Source organism: Oryzias latipes, chromosome 3 (genome assembly GCF_053564925.1).
Source record: "Oryzias latipes strain Hd-rR chromosome 3, Olatipes_Hd-rR_3.1".
In the NCBI taxonomy this organism is placed as follows: domain Eukaryota; kingdom Metazoa; phylum Chordata; class Actinopteri; order Beloniformes; family Adrianichthyidae; genus Oryzias; species Oryzias latipes.
Window position 1 is genome coordinate 18,307,353 of NC_136239.1, and position 23,951 is coordinate 18,331,303.

Consider the following 23,951-nt stretch of genomic DNA (forward strand, 5'->3'; position numbering starts at 1 on the left):
TCAATAATCTTTCTTAGCAGCGCTTCATTACCGCTAAATGTCCATATGTACACGCCGTGCTGAGGAAACATGAACATGCCTAAACACACAACGATATAAAGTTCAAATAGTGTGCCGCTGGCGCATCTATGAAAGGTCAGAAGTAAAGGATTCTGATGTTGATTCAGAGTGATGTGATAATGATTTCACTTTCACAAGTGCAGCAGAAAACAGCTCTGTGTGTGCTGTTCTCGTCCTGGTACTGACTGATTCATGTGAATGACTGATGCCACTAAGACGCCAGAGGAGCAGGTTCATATTGTCCACCTTATGTTTTTTGTAAAAGACTTGATGATGTAGAAAACATGCCAAAACAGGAGTCTGACAATGATTTCTTACTCCAACCCTATTTGTTACCTGTAATCCCATTTTGAACTGACTGGTCTTTTTGCTTGCTTGCTGTTCTGAGTCAGGTAAACTCAAAGAGAGGTCTGCGCTTGACGGTGGCAGATCACAATAAAAGGAGAGCAGGAAGAGATCCAGGGGATTGAGTGAATGTTGCAGAGGCGACGCTGATATAGTCTTTGTCGTCTGCGGTTAGGAGGAGGAGGAGAAAAAAAAAGCTTGGAGCTGCCGTGTGTCTTTGAATGGGGTCACGGCATCATGGGGAATAATGCATTTCTCTCCTCTTGCGCCAGGCGCTCCTTCCATTACTGCTGGAGAAGAGACATTGTGTCCACACTCTGATTACCACTGATCCATGCTGATGACTATGTTGGCGGATTATCTCAGTTAGTATCAGCCATCTGTTACTGTGTGTATGTGCATGGATGTGTGTGTGAGTGTGTTAAAGGGGTGAGGAGAAAAAGAGGGCAGGATTGAGACACGGTTAGGTTATATAGTTTGAGACTGGGTCGAACAAGTAGACGAGCACATGCACGCAAACAATTCTTTAAAGCCGCGCATGTGTAACTGAGCGCCTCTCAGACACGCACAACACCCAACATGCAGTGCCACAAATCAAAAGCATGATGTAAAGCTTCCTTCAGGAGCGGCAATGCTGCCTGCTAAATGCACACATGCGATCTCCCCTTCATGCGATTGTACCCTCTTTTCAGAAGATGCTGACAAGTGAAGAGTCTTCTGTGAAGGCCACATGCAATCATAAAACACTGAGCTGTTTATAGCCACACTCTCCTTAAGGGACGTTGCATCTATCCGCCATTAGGTGCAATGCGATGACAGCCCGGCGCTGGCGTTGTATTTGCAGACGTGACTCCGAATGCGGGCGTTGGAACACATCTTATAAATCATCGTTGAGCTATTAGCATAAATTCTGCCTCTCTTTGCATCTGCAAGACCTGCTGTTTGCGATGGCGCCGCTGTGTGTTTTGATTGGTTAGTGTTGTTCTAGTCAAATTGATTTAGCCGTTTCACAGACGTGGGTAATGCCTGCCTTATCCCGCCACTGTTGTGTGCTGTTAATTACCTATAAAATCAAGCTAATTCTGATGCTAAATCCATTTTAATTTTTCATAATTAAGTCAGGATTGGATCCTTAAATACCTCGGCGCTTCATTATTGTTGCAATCATTGTTGCGGCCGTGCATTGGGTGGGACATTGCTGAGCTCAATCTTATTATTGTTATTAGGTTTAATTGCTCTAAAGTGATCAGTTTGTAGTTTGTTGGAGGAAGATGGACTTGCCTCGCATTCATTCCTTTTTTTTTTCTTCCCCTGCTGTCCCCCCCTATTTTCTCTTTCCATCTCCCATCCCAGAAAGAGGCCCTTTGAGAGAGTAAGAGATGAGAGAAGATGAGGGGGAGGGTAGCTATGCTTTACACCTCTGCAAAGGAGGGATTGCTTTTTTGTTGTTTGTTAGGGGGAAATCAATTCTGCTCACATCATCACGTTTTGACAAGGCGAGGCATTAGGCGCAGATATTGAAGAACGACAGGAATGGTTTACAGCCTGTCCTTCATCTTCTCTAGTTTTTTTTTTTGTTTCCCAACAAAATCAGAGTGTATTGTTTTGGCTATACTTTGTTTTTTTTCCTTTTTTGGTCTCTTAGTTTCCTTTCTCTGCCTCTTTCTGTGTGTTTTTCTCTCTGAAAAAGGTAGGGAATAATGCGCTTCACTTACCAGCTGACACCACATAAGCTTGCTCGTCCTTGGAGACACAAGCCTTTTGTTTTCATGTGCATTATGATAATTATGATGGGCCACAGCTCCTCCATTTCTATCAAGCTTCTAATGATTCTTTACGCCTTTTTTTTTTTTGCCTGGAACATCTGGGATAAAACAAAAAACACAAATCCGGGCAAAAATAAGACATTATGTTTTTAAAAACCCAGTCATTTAATGCTTAAATGATATCAAAAAACAAAAAATTGACAGCCAAAGTGAAAGTGCACACAAGTGTAACAGCCAGTTGTGCAACAAAGTGTGTGCAGAGGTAACAGGTTTTTGGAGAACCACAAAACTCCGCATTCATGCAGAAACTTATTCTTCAAATGATCCGCAAGACCTGTTTACTCACTGCTGTAATGTAGCTCTTTTACGCCACATGCTGTCATTTTGCATGGGAGGCCATTCCGAGGACCTTTGACCTTCCTCATAATTACACAACCACCATCTTTTTTACTGCAGCAACAGCAGTCATGGCCGCCCAAGTCCGATGGCACACCAGCCTCCTCCCCGTGGACTGCAGCAGGTTTTCTTGTCATCCGCGCCTCTCCCTCTCTCCCTCTCTCTTGTCAGTGTTGCTCCTGGCAAAAGGCTGATACTTGATATTCAGAGGATAGCAGCTTTTGTCTCAGAGATTTAATCAGTGGCTCTGCTCCCACTGCAGAGGGGAGAAGGAGGAGGTGGTGGAGGGGGCTTTAGGAGTGAGGGAAAGAAGGAGAGATGGAGGCAGAGACTGTTTATGTGTAATGACACAATAACAAAGCCTGCCTGTAAAACACAATCTGCAAACTGTGCTTTTGAAGGGGATTTTCAGCCCTGGATTAGTGTCAGGCAGAGGGATATGGAAAGGAAAGAAGAGAAAAGGAGTCAGGTTGATGTGATAGACAGGGGAGGTGTGTGCTTGAAACGTGCGTGTGTGTGTGTTTTGAAACGGTCATATTTGTTTGGCTCCACAAGTCGGCGGCTGTGTGGGCATCACCATACTGTGATTTGTCTTGTAAGCAGAACTGGCTTAAAGCTCACAAGTGTGAATCCAATATTTGTTTCCGGAATGACCAAATGTTTGTCGTCAGGGCTTATGTTGTTGGTTGGATGATAATAACTGGTATGGTGAGTCTGAGGGTGTTTTTAATGGAAAGCTACAGAGTCGGTTAATGCAGGCATACTTTTAAAAGCCTACCCATGTATTTGTAGTTGCAAAGGAAAAAGAGCTGTGCTGTCTTTAAAGACTTCAAAGAAGGCTTTTAATGGAAGAGGTTTTTTTTTTTAGCATGTAGGTGTGAAGGGATTTTTTTTTTTTTTTTTAAACAAGAGAATGCAGGAGTTGTGCTTGTGTGGCCCTGAGTGTTGGAGGAACAAAAGTGACACGTGTTGTTAGTCTGTTTTGGACTGGAGTGTGTTTTCTTTCCCTTTTTCCTGACCCCCGTCACTCCAAACATCCCACTTACGACTCAACAGAGTGAATTCTCTGGAAAAGTGGCTGTCCTGCTAAAGAACACTTTTGCACTACTGATAGTTTCTGGCATCCGAATGGAAACCTGGCTTTGCTGCTTATTATCAAAGTCCTTAAACATGTCATCCTCTACAACACCACATATTCAATCAATGGCGGCTGAGAGCCAGTGAGCATGGCTAAATAGAAATATTGTTCAGGGGAAGTGAGATGTGAAAGGAAAAGTGTCAGAAGGTGTGTGTATGCACACGTGCATGTGTGTGCTGTTGTGTAGGTGCGACGGCGCTCATTTGCGCGCGTGTGTCTTAAATGTGTGTCTCTGCGAACACGCGAGTGGGTGTGCTTTGCTATTGTAACCCCGCTGATTGGATTGTGTTTGACAGATATGGAGTCTGGAGAGCGGCTGGCCTCCCCTGCGCCCACCCTGTCTGCTGCTCGCACCTCCTCCCCTGCGGCCTCTTCCTCGTCTTCGTCCTCCTCTTCCTCCTCTTCGTCGTCGCCTGCTCCCCACTCTAAGAGCAGCCTGGCCCCGAGCCCATCAGCGCTGGGATCCCCCCTTAACACGTCTGGTAAGGGACATTTCTGCCTTAACTTTTTTCTTTAAAAAAAAAAAAAACCTTACACGAAAAGAAAAATCCCAACGAAAGCCCAAAAAGACTCACCGTCATGCCATGACAGCATTCAGCGTTCTGCTTTCTACAACATTAAAATGAGTTTCGTTCAGTAACGACTACACAGTTATTTTACAGGCAGTGTAAATACACCTTTCTCCCTCCAACAAGAATCTCTTTTTTTTTTCCAACCCCCAACAGCTTGGGTTGCAATTGAAAAGCTGCTGCATTAATGAATCCCAAACAATTAGGGGGCTCTTTTGTGAGAAACACACATGCTTCACAATGTTTCCTGACAACCTTCAGCTCTCTGGCTCCAGCTGCCCGAGAGTCCGACTCCCAATGCCACAGTGCGTTTGTGTGTGTGTGCATGTCACAGGAGGAAGAAGAAGCCAATGCCAGCTTGATTTAACTAGCCAGTAGCCACTCAGTGTCAAGTCAGCCCTGTCCAGAGTCCAGCTTCTCATCTTATGTGTGGGTCAAAACTATTAGGCAAGAGGTGTGTGTTGTGTTTTTTTTAAATCTTGTAATAAGGATAGTTGTTTTCTGTTTTTCACCAGAAGGAGGAAGAAGAAAACTGGCTCTAGCATCCTCTATGTTACCCCAAAGTAGGAACCATCAGTACCTCTTTCTCTTATGCATTATACATTCTTGTCATCCCGCTGCACCATTAAGATTTTCAAGATAAGCAATTTTCAGCTAAGCGTCAAATGAATTGCTTAGATCCAGAGACTTCCCTCTGAACTTCTGCAGTGTTTTGTAGGAATAAGGCGAATTCATCTTTTTTTTTTTCTTTTGTTGCGTCCAAACTGTAGCTCAGAGATATATTATTTATAAAGAAAGTTTAAAAAAAAAAAGGAGGAAAGCAAGTAAAAGTCGACTCATTTCCTCTTCTATCTCCCAAGTGTCGCTAATATAGAGGAAAGCATTGTGGAGCCGAGCAACAAAAACATGTCAAGTGTACTGTGTAAGTAAGTGCTATCCATAATGTAAATATTGAATACTTTTGCTATCACGGCGTCTTCAGGCATTGATTTAAAATCCTTTGCCGTGGTGCCAGTAGCACATTAAACAGACTCAGAAGAACAGAGGAATCGGCATAAACTCTGTCGGTATGCGCGCGTGTCATTGATGAGGATATCACTTGGAGAAGAAAAGCTGATCAGTGCCTGTGGCACTTTCTCCTTCTGGGATCAACTCACGGATGCAATTAACTTAAATCTGTCTGTGGAAATTTGATTGACTGCAACAAACAACAAATTAATCCCCCTTCGGCAGCACCCAAACATGAAAAAAGCAGGCGGTGCAGTTTGTCAGAGCGCAGGAAAGATTGAAAAAGAATGGAGAAGAAGGAAAAAAAAGGAGGGCAAGAGAGTGTAGAGACACAGCGAGGAAGAGCTTGTAGGTAATCCTACGTATGTGTTTCCTGCACCTCCACACCACTGCAAATTTTTGTCGATTTAATTATTCGCCTTCTGGAAGCTCGCATTAATATGGAAGAGGCCTTTGCAGATGTCACTTTGTGCTGCCTAGAATGGAAGGCGGGCCTGAAAGGGAGAGGTGGGCACCCTGGGCATAAGTGACTGCTGTTGCTGGCCTTTCTGGGGGGGTTGCACTGCAGTCGTTTATCTTGGTATCCACTAGCTGACGCTGGCAAGGTGGGCTTTACATATTCAGCATATTCTAATGACATTCAAAAGACAGAATTTGCTGTCTTGTGGCAGTGAGAGACCTTGACGCCAACACAAAGGGCTATACTCTCATATGTCACACTGCCAGCATGCTCGCAAGGCCACATAACCTCAGACAGTATGATTCACACTTTAAAAAATAAAAGCCTGTGAAAAGCAGCTGCTCTTTTCAAGTCTTAATAACAGTTTTGGGGTGGAACACATGTAAGTAGCTCCACTATTAGGTCCTTGACTTTATAAGCTCAGAAAACAAAAATGCTCCAGTGTCACTCTTTACATTTTTATACACTGTTCATCGTAGTTAGCCATTTTTATCCGCTCCGTGGGCTACATTTCCCTTTTCTACAGTCATCAGTTTTTCTTTTTTTCCCCTTTTTTTGCATGTGTATTACCTTCCTCATGCAGAGGCATCAAGCAGGCTTGCACTCTTTTTCTGGAATAGAAATTGAATTTGCATGAAATATGCTCACACCAAATTGCATCTGACTCTGGAAGGAGGTAATACGTGGCAGTCGCCCCTGCCAGAAATGATTGTGCTCAGAAAAATGCTAGACGATGATGATTTAGATGAAGTATTCTTCTGTGCTGAAATTGAATGCCTAAAAGGATGGAAAGGATGTTAGCTTTTTTTTTTTTTTTTTTTTACAACTTATGTAGATGTTTCCCTTTTTCTGTCCCTCACCAATAATATCCATTCTTTGTTTGGGTGCAGCACTTTCCAGCACCTATTTTAAGCTGATTTATCAACACACACATACAAAAGCTCTGCACTGGAATTTAAATATATCAGACTGCTCTGTAAAACAAACCTGAAGTCTATTCCCAATACATCAAACTGAAGCATTAGTCTTCTGTTCCTACAAACACTAATAGCGTTTAAACATAAATACATCGATTAGAGTATTAACCTCACACAAATCTGAACACAGTACGATTTCATTGAACTTTCTTATTCTTTTTCTTTTAGTCAGTGGGATAAAAATGAGGTATTTTTAAGGGAGTGTATAAAATCTAGTTTGTCTGTGCTCTCAGCTCTTACTCTTAGTTCTCAGAGCAAATGAACCCAACTAGCAATAAAAGATGGGTTTTCGGGGAGGTGATCTAAAAGTAGTAAAAAATAAATAAATTCAAATTTGAATAACAGTGTTCCTTCATTTATCGTAGAAGTGGGGTTTTCACAATAACCTGCGACAGGTGAAATCCGCTAAGTAGGACTACACTTGTTTTAAGGCAGTAAATCGCTTCACCACACACTTTATACACTTTTTTTGAGACAGGCATGAATATTCTCACACTTTTCTCTCTTTTTTAAACTCTCAAAGTTTAAACCTTCATAGTAAAAGAAGTCCAGTGTCATAGAATAAAAACAAATCTAATGGAGTTGTTCGTTTCTGTACCAGAGGCACGGCACGAAGGAGATTCAGGTCTTTAGCTAATCAGGACGTAAAACACTGCACTGGTTAATAAAAAAGACAAAAACATGGAAAAATGCTCAAAAATATCTATAAAACGGCGGTGAACCGCGATATAGTGAGGAAAGCTTTTGTTTTTGTGCACGTTTACATGTTTTTTTCTCTCATTCTCAGCTTACGTTTTCTTTTTTTGTGCAAAATAAACTTGATTTTAGTGCCAACACAAATTAATCTTCATGTGACCAAAAACCTTGAGTTTGAACCTTACTTTTGAAACTTTAGAAAAGTAATTTTGGAATGTAAAAGGTAGCGTCTCTGAATGTGTCGTAGTTTAAGTTAGTAAATGTACAAGGCTGGTCTTTTCAAATGCTGTTTAACCCCCGTCGTTTGTGTTTGCTCTCAGGCCGTCTATTTGGAGAGCAACCCTTCATCGGCTCCACATTGTCAAGTGCCTTCCCTCTGGTCAACCACCCAGCCTTTGGAGCCATCTACACTGCCGGAGCAGGCAGACCGGAGTTTGGAGGCCTGGGCTCCCTTGGGATGTCAGCCGCCCTTGCTGCCCACCCCCAGCTAGGAGCTCTGTCTGGTAAGAAGATGACATTTGAATGCTGGGTGGCAATTGGTGAAAGGGAACAAAGCTTTCATTTTTCCTCTCCTCCTCCTTTCCTGTCCTCTCCTCTCCTCTCAGAGTGGTGGCGAGCTGCTGAAGCCCATGGACGGGGAGCTCCTGCCTTTCTCCCCTCTTTCATCGGCTTCCCTCCCTTTTTTGCCCCTCACATTCAGCCCAATCACAGCGCTAGTCCTGCTCAGATTAGGATGTCCGTCAAGAATAACCATGCCCCCTCTAAAGGTACAGCACCGGGTTCAAAACCCACTCGTCCATTGTCTCCTCTGTACTACAATCTTTGCCACCCTCCACTACATGAATCCACTCTGCCCTTTGATGAGATTTCCCCCTTTCCACATACATGTAATGAGTTCCACTGCTCACTTAGACATTCTGGTAACTTCTTGCTGCTGCTCTTGTCAAAATGTTCCCCCCTCATAATCTCTGTTTCTTGTTCCCTCTTCATTTCCCAGTATCTTTTAATTTATCTTCTATTATGTAAACCCCTCATGTTGGGCTTACTCCTCGCACTGGCTGCATGTTTGATGAGATACATGTATAAATCAATATTTTTATTAGCCTTATTCAATTCTGCAAGTAGTTCCAGATATTCTATTATCTCCCGCAGCCGAGTTTCTCAGAAAGGATGAAGCAGATTATTAATAACAGCAGATTCTGTGTTTGTAGGAGTGAATGGCGCAGTGAACGGCAGCGGCGCCTGTCCTCCCACCTCCCAAACAGGAAGTTTTGCTGCGAGTGCGGCTCCTGTTCAGACACCAACAAAAACCACCAAAAACTCGGAGCCCCCTAAAAGCCACTGTAGCAGTCCTCAGAGCAAGCCAGCAGAGTTGGTGGGAAAGACGCTTCAAAAGCCTAAAGAGAAGGTTTGGTGGCGATTCTTATTTTTGGATTCGTCCTCAATTTCAAAGCGGTGTGACAGAAAAGCTGCATGCCCTGACATTTGGACTATTCAGTCAACGTGATTATTACTGTTTGTTTTTTTGCCTCGTTTTAGAAGCCGAGAAAAAAGGCGACAGACACTTCCTTGGCCAGCAACAGCGAATCAGGCACATCCTCAGACACCTCCAGTGATGGCTCCCTCAGCAGCGACTTGGAAGACTTGGCAGAGGATGATGAAGATGATGACGACGATGATGATGATGAAGAAGAGGACAAACAGAGCGAACTGTCGGACTCTGAGAAGCGGACAAAGAAGAAATCAAAGGTAACGAAAATAAAACGGATAGTTAAAAAAAACTAAACTTTATTTTTCTTTGGGCAGTCGTTGCAGTGCAGCTGGCTGAATTTTGCCTCCAGAAGCTGTGCTGCTGAAAGTGAATTATTATTGTTATTATAAACTATCATGTCATTTTTATGGTTAATGTTTTTTTGTTTGATCCCTCTCCGCAGGCTTTGATATCAAACACTGGAGCTGCAAAAAGCAACAGGCTGCTTTGTACGGAAGCTCAGGACAAGAAGGACAGTCAGAGTCAGAAGATGCCCTCCAACCCCCCTGCACTAGTGCCATTATTCTGCTCCGTTTCCCCACCCACCCTGTCCCAAGTCTCGCCACTTGGGCTGCACAGCTCTGCGTCTCGGACCGACGGGACGCAGCAACACTTTAGCGTGATCCAGTCTACGGGTTTGGCCGCAAACCCAAAGCCTCTGGCGCTCCTCACTCAGTCCCGCAGGGAGTCTTCGCCGTCTTCCTCTCCCATAGCTCTCACCACATCTCCGAAGGCGCCCTCCAGCAACGCCTCTCCAAAACCTCCCAAACTGCTGCCCTCCTCTTCCCCCCAGCACCTGCCCCTCTCCCTCTGCTCATCCCCAAAGCCTCTTTCTGTCCCATCTCCGCCGCGCTCAACCCTCCTGGCATCTACCTCCCCGAAACCGTTTGTTTTGACTTCGTCATTAACAGGCTCCCAGAGGTCCTCATCCAAGCCGCCAAAGCCGGATACTCCAGGCACAGCGAAATCCAACAAAAGGAAACTCCTGGAAGCTTCCCTCGCGCAGATCACGGAGTTTAGGCTCAAACAGGTAACCCTTCACATCCAGCTATCAATCATTTAGAATGGCTTTCTCTGGGCTTTAATAGTTTTAGAATAACAATTGTAAAAGTTACTCCTAACAAATAAACAGACTTTGAAGAGGAAAGCGAATCATAGTTCTACATTATCCTTTTGTTGCAGATTATAAACATCTCTTATGGTATTTTACCTTGTTTTTCATGAAATGAGTTTCAGTTGCTTGGTAATAGCTTCAGATGAGTCAATAACAAGAAAAAAAAGATTTTCAGTTTCTGATGCCAAAGGGTCTTTTGAAACCAAAACATCTTTAAGTGGTTTAGCGAAAAAGCAGCATTTGTCAGTAAACTGAGACTGGGTACACATGCACCACAACACATTAGTGTTACACAAAACATGCAAATCAGTTCTATGAAGCCTAATAACATATATTAGCTGACAGTGTTGAGTTTCAGTGCAGTGTGTTAGAAGATTGTGTTCCAGACACCCAAACATTTAATTGGACCCAAACTATATTCGGAAGATGTTAAAGACCCACTCCAATGAAAATGGTGTTTTTAACATGTTGTTGTGGCATTTTTCTGATGATGGACACATATGAAAAAATTAAGCTTGAAATTGTGTTTCTGAGTATTTCTTAATTCAATTGTTAGTCAGGAGCAGATGAAAAAATGTAGTTGGAAAAAGCAGCTTGTAGCAATGACGTAGGTGCTAGAGGTGGCAGGCCAGGCATCCCTGCTCCGCTTCATTCTAATGCATCCACTTGCAGACAAATAGATCCATCTACGTTTTTCTTTTCCTCGTCCTGTATCTGGCTCAAAGCTGCACGGATGGACAGCTTCCATATTGTTGTTTTTGTTAGCTTGTGTTTGTGAGGGGCTGTAAGCTAGCGGGAGAGAGTGTAATCAGATGGATGGATGGATGGATGGATTCTCCTCAGAGTTCTGTCCACAACTCAGAGGGGAATTTCTGATGAACTGCTACCCCTCTGCAGAAACTATGACACAGGTTTTGAGATTTTGGCTAAAAACGGCATAAATCATAAACAAAAGACCTCTTGGAACGCTTTTATTACGCCTTTAATAGATCAAAACATGGTTAGAGTGAGACTTTAGAAGAGTTTCTCCGTCCTTTTCTTGTGCTTCCATCTTTGTTGTTCAGTTGTGTCTTAACTTTTTAAAAGATTGAAGAGTTATTTTTATTTTGTGAATTCTCCTTGAATTGGATCAAAATATAAACCCAGAAAGGTTTTAATGGAGTGTTTTCTTTTCTCCCACATCCTACTTTACCTTAATAAAAATCAATCACAGAGTCTCTCCAGGCAGATTAATTTATAATCTGCTACTGACCAAACATGTTCTTTCAGTTCAAACTTCCCCATGTATTAAGCTCATTAAAGCGCCACAATCTATGCATTACTGTGGTCTTCCTTGTTTTAATAATTCATGAGTTTAGAAGGTTTTCTGTTGTTTGCTGTTGAGCAGCATGTTTTACTTTCATTACCATTGAAAGACTGCGCAGAAACCCCGCATTATTATTTATAATTCTGGTCAAATCAGATGAAATTCCTTTCCGATTGACTTTATTTACCTCTAAAGGACGTTGTTTTTTTTCTTTCTCCAGATGAGAGCACAGTAATCAATGCCATAAACTAACTCACTGATATCAGTGTATTCTGTGGAAAGCGTTTTCCATTTCTTGTTCCAGAGAAGCACAGAGAAGTTTACAAGGGGGCTCAATCCCCCGGTGGTTTCAGCACTGTTACTGTATTTCATGGTCTGTGAAATTGATTTGTTTCACTTCATATCACATTGAGTTGAAAGTGCAGCATTAAAATCTAACCTGCCTCTCCTTAAACACAGATTGAACTAAACTTGTCATCAGTGCAAAGAAGGCAAACATGCCCAGCCGGACTGGGATAACAACATTGGGGCTTTCAAATGTGCAGACAACTAATTACATTTTTAGAGACGAACACAGAGCCTCTCTTTTTCTTGCTGTGTGCGCTTGGCTGAGAACAATGGCTTTGGTTATTGCATTTCTGTTCTTTTTGTCCCCCCTCCCCTCTCGAAAGGCTTAGACACACTTAACTGTACCACTGTTCAGCGTTGTAGTTTTGTCACCTGCTCGCACAATCAGAAGTGATATAAACTGACAGCTAGAGCAAACCCACTTTGTCCCGTTTTCTTTTCAGAAAATTTTTCTTAACCTCTCTTTGTCCACTTCATCCCATGTCTCTCTTCCCCCCCCCCCCCATCTCCTTCTCCTCGCCAGACTCTCATGTCCCAAGGGCAGACGTTCCCAACTGAGCAAAAGAAGCAGCAGCAGAGGCCAAACAAATCTCCCAAGAGGACGTTGCTGTCCTCACCACCAGTGCAACCTCTTCCGCCGCCTCCCCCGCAGAATAATCACTCCAACCTCTTCCTCTCGAGTGCTCTGCTTGGTCTCCCTGAACCCCACCACCCCAACGGAGTCATCCAAAGCACCACTCAGGACGCACCTCTGGCCCTCATCACCAAACCTCGCAAAGACTCTGCCTCTCAAGGCAAATCCCCCCCGAGTGACCTAGATGCCGGCTCCATGCCCGTAAATCTCAGCACGGGGGCAAGTAGGGCCCAAGCGACTGCCCAAGCCGGGCCTCCATTACAGCCTCCCACTACCTCACCCCATGCCATAGGCCATGGGTCCAGAAAGAACAAGACCCTGAAGGGTAAGGGACAGACACCAGGGCTGGGGCAGACTGACCTGTTGGCTGCCTGGAAAGGCTTTTCTCAGAACCATCCAGTGCAGTCTCTAGTAGACTTGTTTCGAGGAAGAGAGTCTGCCATTGGCATGTCTGGGGTTGGTATCCCTGGGGTAGGAATCCCCGGTGTGGGAATCCCTGGGACATGCAACCCCGCCGCTGGTCTTCCCGCCAACAAGGAATCTGACGACTCAGGAGATGATGATGATGACGATGAGGATGACCTTGAGGAGGAGGATGAAGAGGACTCAGATGAGAGTCTGTCAGGTTGGTACCATCTATGTGTAGCAGTGAATTAAAGTTCTGTAAATTTTGGAATTAAAACAGTCACAAAGTCCTGTAAAAAAAAAAAAAAAAAGAATTAATAACTTATTTTCTCTGTGGATTAAAAATAAGCTTTTTATTAAGGTAACTGTCAACATTCTGAAGCAGCGTTTTTGTATAGAAAAGTCCCAAACGGAGATGTATGAAAGGATCAAGGAGCACAATTTGAATCATTAATTTGTGTATAATTCCAGAAACGCTGTCATAAATAAATTGTTGAAGGTTGTTTTAATACCTCAAACTGCTGCGTTTCCTGGCTCCTTTGAAACTCTGCTTCCCTGTGTGCCGCCTTCAGAGTCTGACAGCAACTCAGACAGTGACATCTCTGGGAAGAAAGTGAAGGAATTAAAGCAGCTCCCATCAGGATCATCTAAGAAGGAGATGACTCCACGCAGGCTTACCAAAGGTCTAGAACTACTGAACTCCTCAACCAATCACACCACCACCACCACCAGCAGCTGCTCCCCTCTCAACCTACAGGTCATCAAGAGTCCCAGCATCGCCACCAGCTCCAGTGCCTTGACCTATCAGAGCTCTCCAGGCTCTTCATCCTATAGCTTAGCCTCTTCATTAGGTAATGTCTTCAGATGTTTTTCAAACATACGAAGAGTTTAACGGAAAATACAGTTTTTGCAAGGCGGTTTACTACAACATGACATGTTCCGCCACAAGGAACGTTATTGTAAAACGCAGAGTTAAAGTATGTCACTTAGAGGAAGTGAACTTTTATCTTCTTCTGATCGTTTGGTGACGGATTTGTTATTTCTGGATTGGAAGAAGGCAGTTGGTTGTCATGACTCAACTGCAGCTGTGGAGGTCCTGTAGAGACATGCCAAAGAGCTCTGAAAACTTGTTTGGCACTGCAGCAATGTTAATTTCTGGCTCTTTATGTAAGACAGATCGAGGGAAACAGGACATAGAGGTGCAGGTTGCCAGGAGGAAACATCTACAGTTTTTTTCTGCTTCTTTTTCTTTGATGCTCCTCTGTGATCACAATGATCTCTCTTTATGTTTGCCTTTACCTGTCGGTAACGTGCCTTCCCGGTGACACACCTATTCACTTATTTTAGGGGTTTATTAATACATGTGACTTCAATAATGTTGGCAAATATTTAATGAACTTAGTACATTTTAAACTGAGTAAAACCCCTCACTACACCCTTACTACACTTTTCTCAGACATGAACATTTAAACACTTTTGTCTCTTGTTTAAACTCTAAAAGTTCAAACCTTTGAAGGAAAAAAAAGTCCATTTTTGAAAAAAACGTTAACGACGATCTGATCGTGATCAAAGGTTTCTGTCGATTTGGCAAACCTAACCCATTCTGTACAGAAGACATTACGGAGATCGATTAACAACAGTATATAGCCAGTTAAGAAAACGTGCAAAAATTACACTTAAAAAGGCCGCAAAACTGTGAGACTGGAAACTGCATAATAGCAAAGGACCTCTGAAAAAGATCAAAGTTTATATTTGCGTTTCCTTCACTTTCCTTTTTTATAAGTTCTAGTTCCTTTTGTGAGGATGTGTGCTTTATAATCACAGGTTTCTGGGGTTGTTTTGTTCCTAAAAGCAGCAAACAGATAGTGTGTCCCTGTCATTTGTTTGTGACAACTATGATAACAGAAAAAATTAGCTTAAAGTTCTTCCAATATTTCCAACTTTGCCTAGTATGATAGCTGTTGATAGTATGTTAGTTTTCTGCTTGTTATGTAAATACTGTCATTCATTTGAGTTGTCTCATTTATGCCTAATCTGTCTCTTCTCAGGGTTAGGAAAGAGAAAGAGGGTGACAGATGAGAAGGAGTTAATGGCTCCTCTGGAGTTGGGGTAAGTGTAAGACCCAAAACATCTGCTGAGGGGTGAATTGAATATTTTGCCGACATTTTTGGCATTGTCAGGACTTTGACCACATTCTTTCTGTAAACCTTTTTGTAAAATCAAATCTCTTTTTTTCCTTCCTAGATGGCGAAGAGAAACAAGAATCAAAACAGTGGCAGGGCGCCCACAGGGTGAGGTGGCCTACTATGCACCCTGTGGCAAGAAACTGAGGCAGTACCCTGACGTGATGAAGGTACCTTTGTGGCGTGTCACCGCAGTGTAGTTTCATGGATGATACAGAAGTAAAAGTTTGTGGGCAAACGGATGAGCAGTTTTGTTTTTAGCATGACTTAGGAAATCACTAAGATCATCTAGTTGTCAAATTTTGGAACTGCTCACCTCCTTCCCACAAAAGTGCTTGTGTATCAGCATTCGTCCACTTGTCTATGCTTCTGCTTTAGTTGCACTCCTACCCCACCCACATCCCCGCTTTCTATGACCTTAATAGTGAGAGATGATATTCTTAGATTCAGTTCTTGTGCCACTTTCTTCACCTCTCCCAGCCCCCAAAATGATTAATGCCTAGTTTTGGGATGCACAACTTTTGGCTCTTTTCTGTGCTGTGCATTAATGCCTGTTATTCTCCAAGTTTGCCTCATCAAAATCTCAGTCACATTGGCCGTTCAAACTGTCTTTGATTCAAAAAGAGCACACAGACACGAAAGCAGATTGCTTAAGTACCAGCACTTCAACTGCTGTGCAGTCAGCAGGCTGTAACAGAACAGGAATGCCACAGATAAATAAGGAAGGGACCTGAATTGTGCATTCCAAGGTCAAAGCCGTTTTTTTCCTTCTCCTGAGAGCCTTTGCTCTTTTTTTTTTTTTGCCCCCTTGCTTTTATAATGATTAGTAACACTGCGCAGATGCACTGTTAACTGTCAGTTCCCTTCAGTCTAGTGCCTCCCAGTTGCTTTTTCTGTCGCTAAATTTCACGTTTATTTCTTGTCTAAACCAACGCCATTATTATTTTCTCTTCTCTAGTATCTAGCCAGAAATGGAATAAGTGGCATCACGCGTGATAATTTTAGCTTCAGTGCAAAGATAAGGGTTGGTGACTTCTATGAAGCCAGAGAAGGACCCCAGGTGACTGCCTTTCATCTCTCTCTCTCTGTGTCCCTGATCCCTGTTCATCTTTTCATCTAGTGCAGGCACAGCTTCATGCAGCAGTCACTGTCAGGGCAAGGATAGGAATCAACCAAAAGTCTCAGTAGTCCCAGTTCATAGACCTCTCACTGTGCGTGGAGAAATGTAATAATAAGCTGACGTTACTTCCACAGGTGACCAGTGATACTTTTGCCTGTGTCAGAACAAAAGCCAGTAAAGATTTACGCCTTTACAACATGGAATGATACTCTCTTTTTGTCAATTTTATTTAAAATGTGTTCATTTACAATTAAAAAAAAAACATTACTATGTTTTGATCAATGTGTAGCCAGCTATGATATAATTTAAAATAAAACTATATATGCAGGTAAGTCCATCTTTTCTGTTCCTTTTTCCGGCAGGGTTTACAGTGGAGCCTGCTGAAGGAAGAGGAGATCATTCCTCGGATTTTGGCAATGGAGGGCCGTAGGGGTCGCCCCCCAAATTCAGAGCGGCAGCTCGCAGGCGATGGTGCCAAAGGTAACCGAAGGAGGAAGGGACGACCCCCTAATGTGGGTGATCCACTTGCACCTGAGGGCCCAAGTCCTAGTGAAATCAAACTTCTGCGCAAAATAGAGGCTCAAGGTTGGCAACGTAAATAAGCCCTGATTGTGTCTTTATTCCGATGGTTTTTCTCTATATTTTTCTTTTGCTCATGTGTTGGATGTAAAGCAAGGTTAAGAACTAGAACAGGATTGAAACACTGCTCCCATTTGAAGTGCCAGACTGTAATTTAATACCTTTATCTCTTAAGGATGCTTGAATATGGAGGAATAAGTCATGATGAAAAGGGTCAGACTAGATAAAAGCCGTGTTCCTGTGTTCCCCGAGAGTTTATCAATGAGAAAAAAAATGTCTTTTTTTTGGTTCTGTATAGAAATAGCCCGACAGGCAGCCCAGATGAAGCTGATGAGAAAACTGGAAAAGCAGGCTCTGGCACGTGCAGCCAAAGAAGCTCGCAAGCAGCAAGGTAAGACGGCGCAGCGCCGTAAACATGCTCCTGCGGGTTATGCAGTTGGTCAGTTTGTCACTTCCAACTACTTTGATCTAAATGATTGTATTATGAAAAGCGGCAGGACATTTCTGGAAATTCATGCTGCTTTCACTCCTTTTGTAGTGTGTGGGTTCATATTTGATTTTTCCACTTTAAAGGAGAAGCTTTAATCTTCCCTTTTCTCTAATCTTTTTTTTTTTTTGCAACTAAGCTGCTAGTTTTGAATCATCACACATTTTTCTATCCATGCACATGATAAAAGGTCTATTAAGTCAAATAAAAGTTCTTCCTTAAGTTTTGCAGCAGGGCTATTTCAACTCCTTTAAAGGGTTCTGATTTGAGTCGGTAACGTTCCTGCATCAGTGGTCATTTTTGATTGTGTTTTGATTCAACATAAAGTGTCCTTTCTATCGAAGCAAGATCAGATTTAGTTCAAAGAACAGTTATTGCTGTTGTGTTTTAGTGTCGATTTAAAACCCTCAAGTCAAACAATTACAGTTTTTTTTCATATAAAAGTTTTCCTGAAAGTGAACCCAACTAAAAGAGACTTATGCTCTCAAACCTGTGGCTTTATCAAGCATCAAACTAACATTTGGTTGAAATCATCGGTCAGCGATGTCCCATGATAACTACCTTTTCCAGTTTCTTTTAGATTCATTTTATTAACATTTCATTTTGATTTTTGGAAATTATTTTTGTTTCCCTCATTTTTTTAAGGAAAGTGGGAAATGGCAGGTACTACGGGACATTCCTGATTGGAAGATATTTTTTTTTTTTTTCAAAATATCTTAATTGAGATTTTCAAAGCTTTAAACAACATCACATCAAGAAATTTTAAATCTGGCATTAAAGGTAATATAAAAAAGATGCTAACATACACACACAAGGATAAAAAAAAGGCACATAAATAGTGTTTGAAGGTTTGGAAGATAATGTATGTTTTTGCTAAGATTGATTGGTTGTTGCACTTCAGGGCCACCGTAGTTTATGACTATTTCCTGTTTAAATAGTAATGTAAAAACAGCATGTTGTAAGTAAAGAAACCTAAAAACTGTTAACACTACGAATGAACTATATCTTTTGCCAAGGAAAATAAAGTTACAACAAGAAAATCCTCATGCATGTTTCTGCTAATCATTGCCAGTCAGTCCAAACTTGTTGAAATGAACATCTGAGAGGTTTTGAACCAAAAAGTAAACACAAAAAGCCTCTAATTCATAAGTCAAGTAAAAGGTTTTTCAGGAAGTAGTAATGAAAAATTCAATATTAATGTTGATGTTGTTTTGATCTGATGGTTAACTTTCACAACACTTCTGACAGAGCTACAGCATGGAGATTTGGTTTAGATCAGTCACATTATCCACAAGAGCTCAAAGCTTTTTTATATGTTCTTTTTTTTTCTTGTTTAAAATGTGTTATTTTTATTGATGGTTTTTGTTGTTTAATATCTCTCTTATATAAAGAAAACTCTCCGAAAATAATGTTTTTGGCTTGAACGGGATAAGTAATTAAAAGGGCATAATTGTCTTGATGTGAACGTGGAAGGCAAGCAGTTGAACTAAAAGCCTCTTCTCCTGCAGCTATCATGGCAGCAGAGGAGAGAAGAAAGCAGAAGGAGCAGATCAAGATCCTCAAGCAGCAGGTGGGTCTTCTCACCAACAATTTCCCCCCATTATTCCTCCTCTTAGTGTCCCCTCAAACACAGGGGAAAAGTGCCGTGTTCAGAGAGTTACTTTTCCGTTGTCTTAAGAATACCTTTCAAGCCTGTAAAAGTTGGAGAGGCCTTCATGCCTATTGGAATAGTGTAGTTTAACACAGATTTCATCCAAGACCTTTTCCGGTTTCAAAGATACGAAGAGATTATGTGTTGTTTCGTTGTGCCTCTACAGGAAAAAATCAAGCGCATTCAGCAGATTCGGATGGAAAAGGAACTGAGAGCGCAGCAAATTTTGGAGGTAGAAAATATTATCCAACAGCACCTCTGAATAAGCAGAACATTCCTGGATAGCTCCAGCCCCTCAGTCTATAGTGTTTTAATCTTCCTAAAGCTCATTACTGAACAGCAGCATGCATGGGGGGGGGTTGCGTCTTCTTAGGCATAATTCCACATGGAACTAATGCTAAATTGGTCTTGGTTGACGGCTGTTGAATATTAAAATGGCTGTTGCTGCCTCTTCAGACCATATTTAAATTGGACAGAAAAGTCTTTTTTTTTTCTTTTTCTTCATCAGACAACAGTAACAGTTTAGCATAAGTGGGTCGAGCAGAAAAAAAGGGGGGAAAGTGCTGTTTTCTGCACACAAACACACATCCCAGGGTGCATGCCCGTCTCTACACGCATGCACAAATGTGCCGACACTCACAATTATTCTGAAGGAGCTTCAAAGTGGTTTAAACACAAGCGAATCAATTTTAGGTTGACACGGTTGGCAAGCCGTTCTTAACAGGACGCTTCAACATTTCACAATTACGTGTTAAAGAGATACAGTTTTCCTCCGCTGTGTTTTTACAAATGTGACTGGAGCTCCAAACCAGAAAACTGCAGACGATCACTTTAAAGTGCAACAAAGCTTGAATCAACACTGACTGATGTCTGCCTCTGTGACTTTTGACTGTAATCTGTATTTATAGGCCAAAAGGAAAAAGAAGGAAGAAGCTGCCAATGCCAAAATCCTGGAGGCTGAAAAACGCTTGAAGGTACTCCTTCCATATTTAGATACTCCTCTGAAAGGAACAGAAACTGTCATTTTTAATTACATTTAATTAGCAGACCGTGTTTTTGAGACCTTTCTTCATTTGCTGTCGGAAAAAAGCAGAAGTCAGATCAAATAAGGTCATTTAATGATAATTGTATCACTATAAGGACGTATAAGGAATGTCTTCTCTTTTCCAAGGAGAAGGAGTTAAGGAGACAGCAGGCAGAGATCCTCAAACACCAGGTAAAGACAACATATTTAAACATCTATTGTGAAAAATATAAAGGTGTGTTTGACTCTACATATACATTAATGTGAACTTAAATACAGGCATGTGTGAATATATATATATATACAGCATGAATGAGATGAATTGCCAGACATCTGTATAATGACATACTTCAGTGTTGCTCTTTATTAAACGCCATGCTTATTGGTACTGGATATTACTTCTGTTCCATAATATTTTGCCAACTCTCTCTGCCAGGAGTTGGAGAGGCATAGACTAGATATGGTATGGGTATGTTTATTTTTGTACATCTAACACCTGCATCGTGTAACTGGTTGTGTTATGGTTGTCATAGCAATGCATTAAGTGTAGCACTGGCTGCTGTCATACTACATTCTTCTGCATGGCTTTCCAGCAAAACCAACAAAAGAAAGAAAGAAAGAAAAAAAAAAGAGTCAGTGTGCTGCCTCCATCTGCTTGTCCTGAGGGACAACTGACCCTGTCACGGTGGCCAGGCAGCTTCTGCCCCCCCTCCCCCATCCTCCCCTTCTACTCAGAATGCATTGCAAAGGCTGCTAGCCAATCCACACTCACTTGTCTGAGAAAGCGCTGGAGGAGTTTCCATCCATCACATACATTGTCTAACTGTTGTATTGGAGTAGCCTGTGTTACCCGTGAGTGCTTGACGACTTCAGCCCAGACATCGAGCTTGTGTCTGTTCGTCCGTGCATCTGTCCTGCAGTCCGCAAGAGCGCTGGGCTTTAACCTGCCCCGTCCCGACCTCTCTGTCATTCACTCTTCATGTACTCTACACAAAGAATGAAAACGGCTACTGAGAGTCATTTTGTCTTTATGGTGGAGACCCTTCCAGGGCAGATTACCTTAAGTTTGACTAGTGCTTCATTTGGGATCAGTCGCAGCCCAGACAAAGATGATAGCCGATACCACCATCCGGACAAACATGGTTCTGTGTAGCGTTTCGTTTTGGCCTGGCTCTCCTGCTTGTAGCCCTTCTTACTCTTACACAGTCGTAGCCCAGTGTACACGTCTGCCCATCTTTTCCTCTCTGGATCAAGCCAGTTCCTGCATCGAACACTCATTTTTCCCTCCATGGGTGAAAAGTGTCAAACAACAGGATTTAGCGTCAAACTGAAGTTTTTCTGACTTTTTAAACATCTCTACCTCTTTTTTCTTTTTATTCTGCATGTATAGATGAATCCGTTAGTAAAATCATTGGCTTTTATAGCATACATCCTGCTGTTCTTCTCAATGGAAGAAATAGTCACAATCTGATACGGTGGAGCAGGACACCTAAGGAGATCAAATAAAGACAGTCAACAGTAATTCCTGAGCCTTTTTCTTTTTTAGTAGATGGTGTCTCATGCACCAGAGAGCAACATAGATGTCTCAATCTCTGTGTTAATGCTTAAACGTCCAAAACCACTGAAGAGGAACTGCTCAGTTCCTGGCTGCCTTTTTGCCGTCCTCTCACCCAGCATTATTCCAGCCATATATCAAATGAACATTAACTCTGAATATTTCTTCACTTGATTATAAAGTCAGTGTGGCATGTCAGGCAGCTCGCAGGACCCAGCAATTTTGTTTGCTTTTGTTGTGTCAGCTTTAGTTTGGAGGCGCCGTCACAGATTTTCAGCTGCTTCTGTTTTTTGAGCCTGTCATCACATCTACTTTGTATCGCATCTATGTGTTGCTTTTTGGTTGTCATCGTTCGACTGTACTCTTATGCTTCCCCCATACATGTGACAGTGTACACATGTCGAAGCATCACTTTGTGCTGGTGCCTCTACTGAATGTAGTGCATCACAGTTTTTTTTATTTCTCCTGCATTAATACACGATCAACTTAGACGACCTTAAATGCCGCTCGGGCGGCGTCTGTTTATTAATGTGTCTATTTTTTGCCACTCTAGGAGAGGGAAAGGAGGAGGCAACATGTAATGCTAATGAAGGCTGTTGAGGCTCGCAAGAAAGCAGAGGTAGTCCTTATGTACACACAGACACACACCCCATTTCATAAAAGGGCCAAAGACTTTGCTTCCTCAGTGGATTCCTTCTTTTTTCAGGCAGTTTTCAATCTTTTTACACTCTTACCAAGTAAAAAGACTCTGGCCCTCAAGAACTTTTCCTTTGAAAGCAAGGCGGTTTTTAGACAGGAATTCTAGCCATGTTCAGCAATTTAAAGTAGTTGTAGCACACAAAATTCCCCTCGCATGCCTGGCTTTCCTAATGCGCCCTTGAATGTCGGACTCTTCAGGAGCGCGAACGCTTGCGGCAGGAGAAAAGAGACGAGAAGCGATTGAACAAAGAGCGTAAACAGGAGCAGCGCCGACTGGAACTGGAGATAGCGAGGGAACTGAAGAAGCCAAATGAAGACATGTGTCTGTCTGACCATAAGGTAACTAATAATAACAATAAAGCAGCAGTTGTTTGAACCTTTTCTTAAGAGTTTGTGTCACATTGCAGAGAACATTTTAATGATGAAAATGTGCACCACCAGGTGGTTGGAGAAGAGCAGTGCATCATGTTTTTTTAAGAACACTTCATCCAGTAAATGGCAAATCTGTTTTTAATCATAGGACCCAGATAAGGATGATTCTTTTTTTTTTCTTCTATAGAGTAACACATGCATCAGGACTATATAGTTTCGTTTTACTCACTGACTTTCCTGTTTCCAGGCTCTCCCGGAGTTTTCTCGGATTCCTGGTCTCATCCTCCCAGGACGTGCCGTGTCCGACTGCCTGATGCTCATGCACTTCCTGCGAGGTTTTGGGAAAGTTTTGGGCCTGGACATGAATGTGGACGTGCCCACCCTGGGGATGCTGCAGGAGGGTTTACTCAACGTGGGGGACAGCATGGGCCAAGTCCAAGACCTTGTAGTCAAGCTGCTTTCTCTAGCTGTCTGTGATCCTGGCCTGCCACCTGGGCAAAAGGTGAGCTTTGACCCAGAGGCCATGAAGACGAATGGACTAAGTACTTGCAGGAAAATTCCCTATCATGTCTTCAAATGAGAGAATACTTTAGAACAGTGATTAATTTGGAAGAAAGTACTTATTGTTCCTCTCCTTAAGTAAAATACGTCAATGATGATGAGCATTCTAATAAGTCTATGCTTATGCGTTTGTTATTTTTCTTCATGTTTTTTCCCTGAAAATATATTCACAAATCATAAAAAGGTGATGAATTGTCAGTGAACAAGCTAAAATTTTGTCTTGAATTGATCAAACGAATGCACTAACACATGCATGTGATGTCATGTCTTTACCAGACCAAAACCATGCTGGGAGACCACCTGACCAATGTTGGCATCAACAGGGATAATGTCTCTGAGGTGCTACAGATGTACATGGGAGCCCACTGTGGCAACACAGACCTGGCTCCTTTGGCCCTCAGTCTGAAGACCAAAGCCTTCCAGGCTCATACGCCGGCTCAGAAGGCCTCCATCCTGGGCTTCCTGGCCAATGAGCTGGCCTGTAGCAAAGCTGTTATCAGGTAGGTCAAGAGGCAGCGACTTCATCAGTGTCCACTTTTAAAATGACATCTGCAATTATGAAGCATAATAACCAATCCTAATAGATACAATAAACGTTGTTCTGAAAAGGATCACATAACAGTATTTATTCACTGGGATCGCACACAGAAAACTATCTTTGAACAAATTTTAAATGAACAATTAGACTTTCTCCATTACTCTTTAGGAAACAAGAATAGTAAGAAACCACAAACACAATATAGTATATGATAATATAGTATAATACTATGAGGTTTGGTTGTTTATAAAATTCTGCATTTCTGATTTAAACATTTTTTCCAATTTTTCCATTCATTTTCATTCCATTAATTGTTTTACTTTATTAAGATTAAATGGAACAAAAAGAATAAAGCTTCAGCACTGTTTCTGTAAAAATAATGAGAAGAAATCTTTTACCTTGATGAGTGGACACTTTAAAACGTCACTT

General features: G+C 42.2%; 1 protein-coding gene across 50 annotated transcripts in view; it reads left to right on the plus strand.

The window, feature by feature from the left end:
- baz2ba (bromodomain adjacent to zinc finger domain, 2Ba) overlaps positions 1 to 23,951 on the plus strand; it is a 65,086-nt gene that overhangs the window by 31,579 nt on the left and 9,556 nt on the right. For 4 of the 50 annotated variants that reach the window (XM_023953361.2, XM_023953372.2, XM_023953365.2 and 1 more), the window contains exons 3-25: positions 4,002 to 4,187; positions 4,790 to 4,837; positions 7,736 to 7,918; positions 8,021 to 8,182; positions 8,627 to 8,823; positions 8,955 to 9,164; positions 9,350 to 9,976; positions 12,238 to 12,973; positions 13,326 to 13,604; positions 14,802 to 14,862; positions 14,998 to 15,106; positions 15,895 to 15,996; positions 16,419 to 16,650; positions 16,934 to 17,026; positions 18,631 to 18,692; positions 18,940 to 19,005; positions 19,682 to 19,747; positions 19,945 to 19,989; positions 20,234 to 20,266; positions 21,906 to 21,971; positions 22,250 to 22,390; positions 22,671 to 22,925; positions 23,261 to 23,484. In XM_023953361.2, coding sequence (XP_023809129.1) covers positions 4,004 to 4,187; positions 4,790 to 4,837; positions 7,736 to 7,918; positions 8,021 to 8,182; positions 8,627 to 8,823; positions 8,955 to 9,164; positions 9,350 to 9,976; positions 12,238 to 12,973; positions 13,326 to 13,604; positions 14,802 to 14,862; positions 14,998 to 15,106; positions 15,895 to 15,996; positions 16,419 to 16,650; positions 16,934 to 17,026; positions 18,631 to 18,692; positions 18,940 to 19,005; positions 19,682 to 19,747; positions 19,945 to 19,989; positions 20,234 to 20,266; positions 21,906 to 21,971; positions 22,250 to 22,390; positions 22,671 to 22,925; positions 23,261 to 23,484 — 4,181 coding nt within the window. In that variant the 5' untranslated portion in view covers positions 4,002 to 4,003. The remainder of the gene's footprint in view (positions 1 to 4,001; positions 4,188 to 4,789; positions 4,838 to 7,735; positions 7,919 to 8,020; positions 8,183 to 8,626; positions 8,824 to 8,954; positions 9,165 to 9,349; positions 9,977 to 12,237; positions 12,974 to 13,325; positions 13,605 to 14,801; positions 14,863 to 14,997; positions 15,107 to 15,894; positions 15,997 to 16,418; positions 16,651 to 16,933; positions 17,027 to 18,630; positions 18,693 to 18,939; positions 19,006 to 19,681; positions 19,748 to 19,944; positions 19,990 to 20,233; positions 20,267 to 21,905; positions 21,972 to 22,249; positions 22,391 to 22,670; positions 22,926 to 23,260; positions 23,485 to 23,951) is intronic. The other 46 variants (XM_023953366.2, XM_078944333.1, XM_078944326.1 and 43 more) reach the window with 34 other exon arrangements.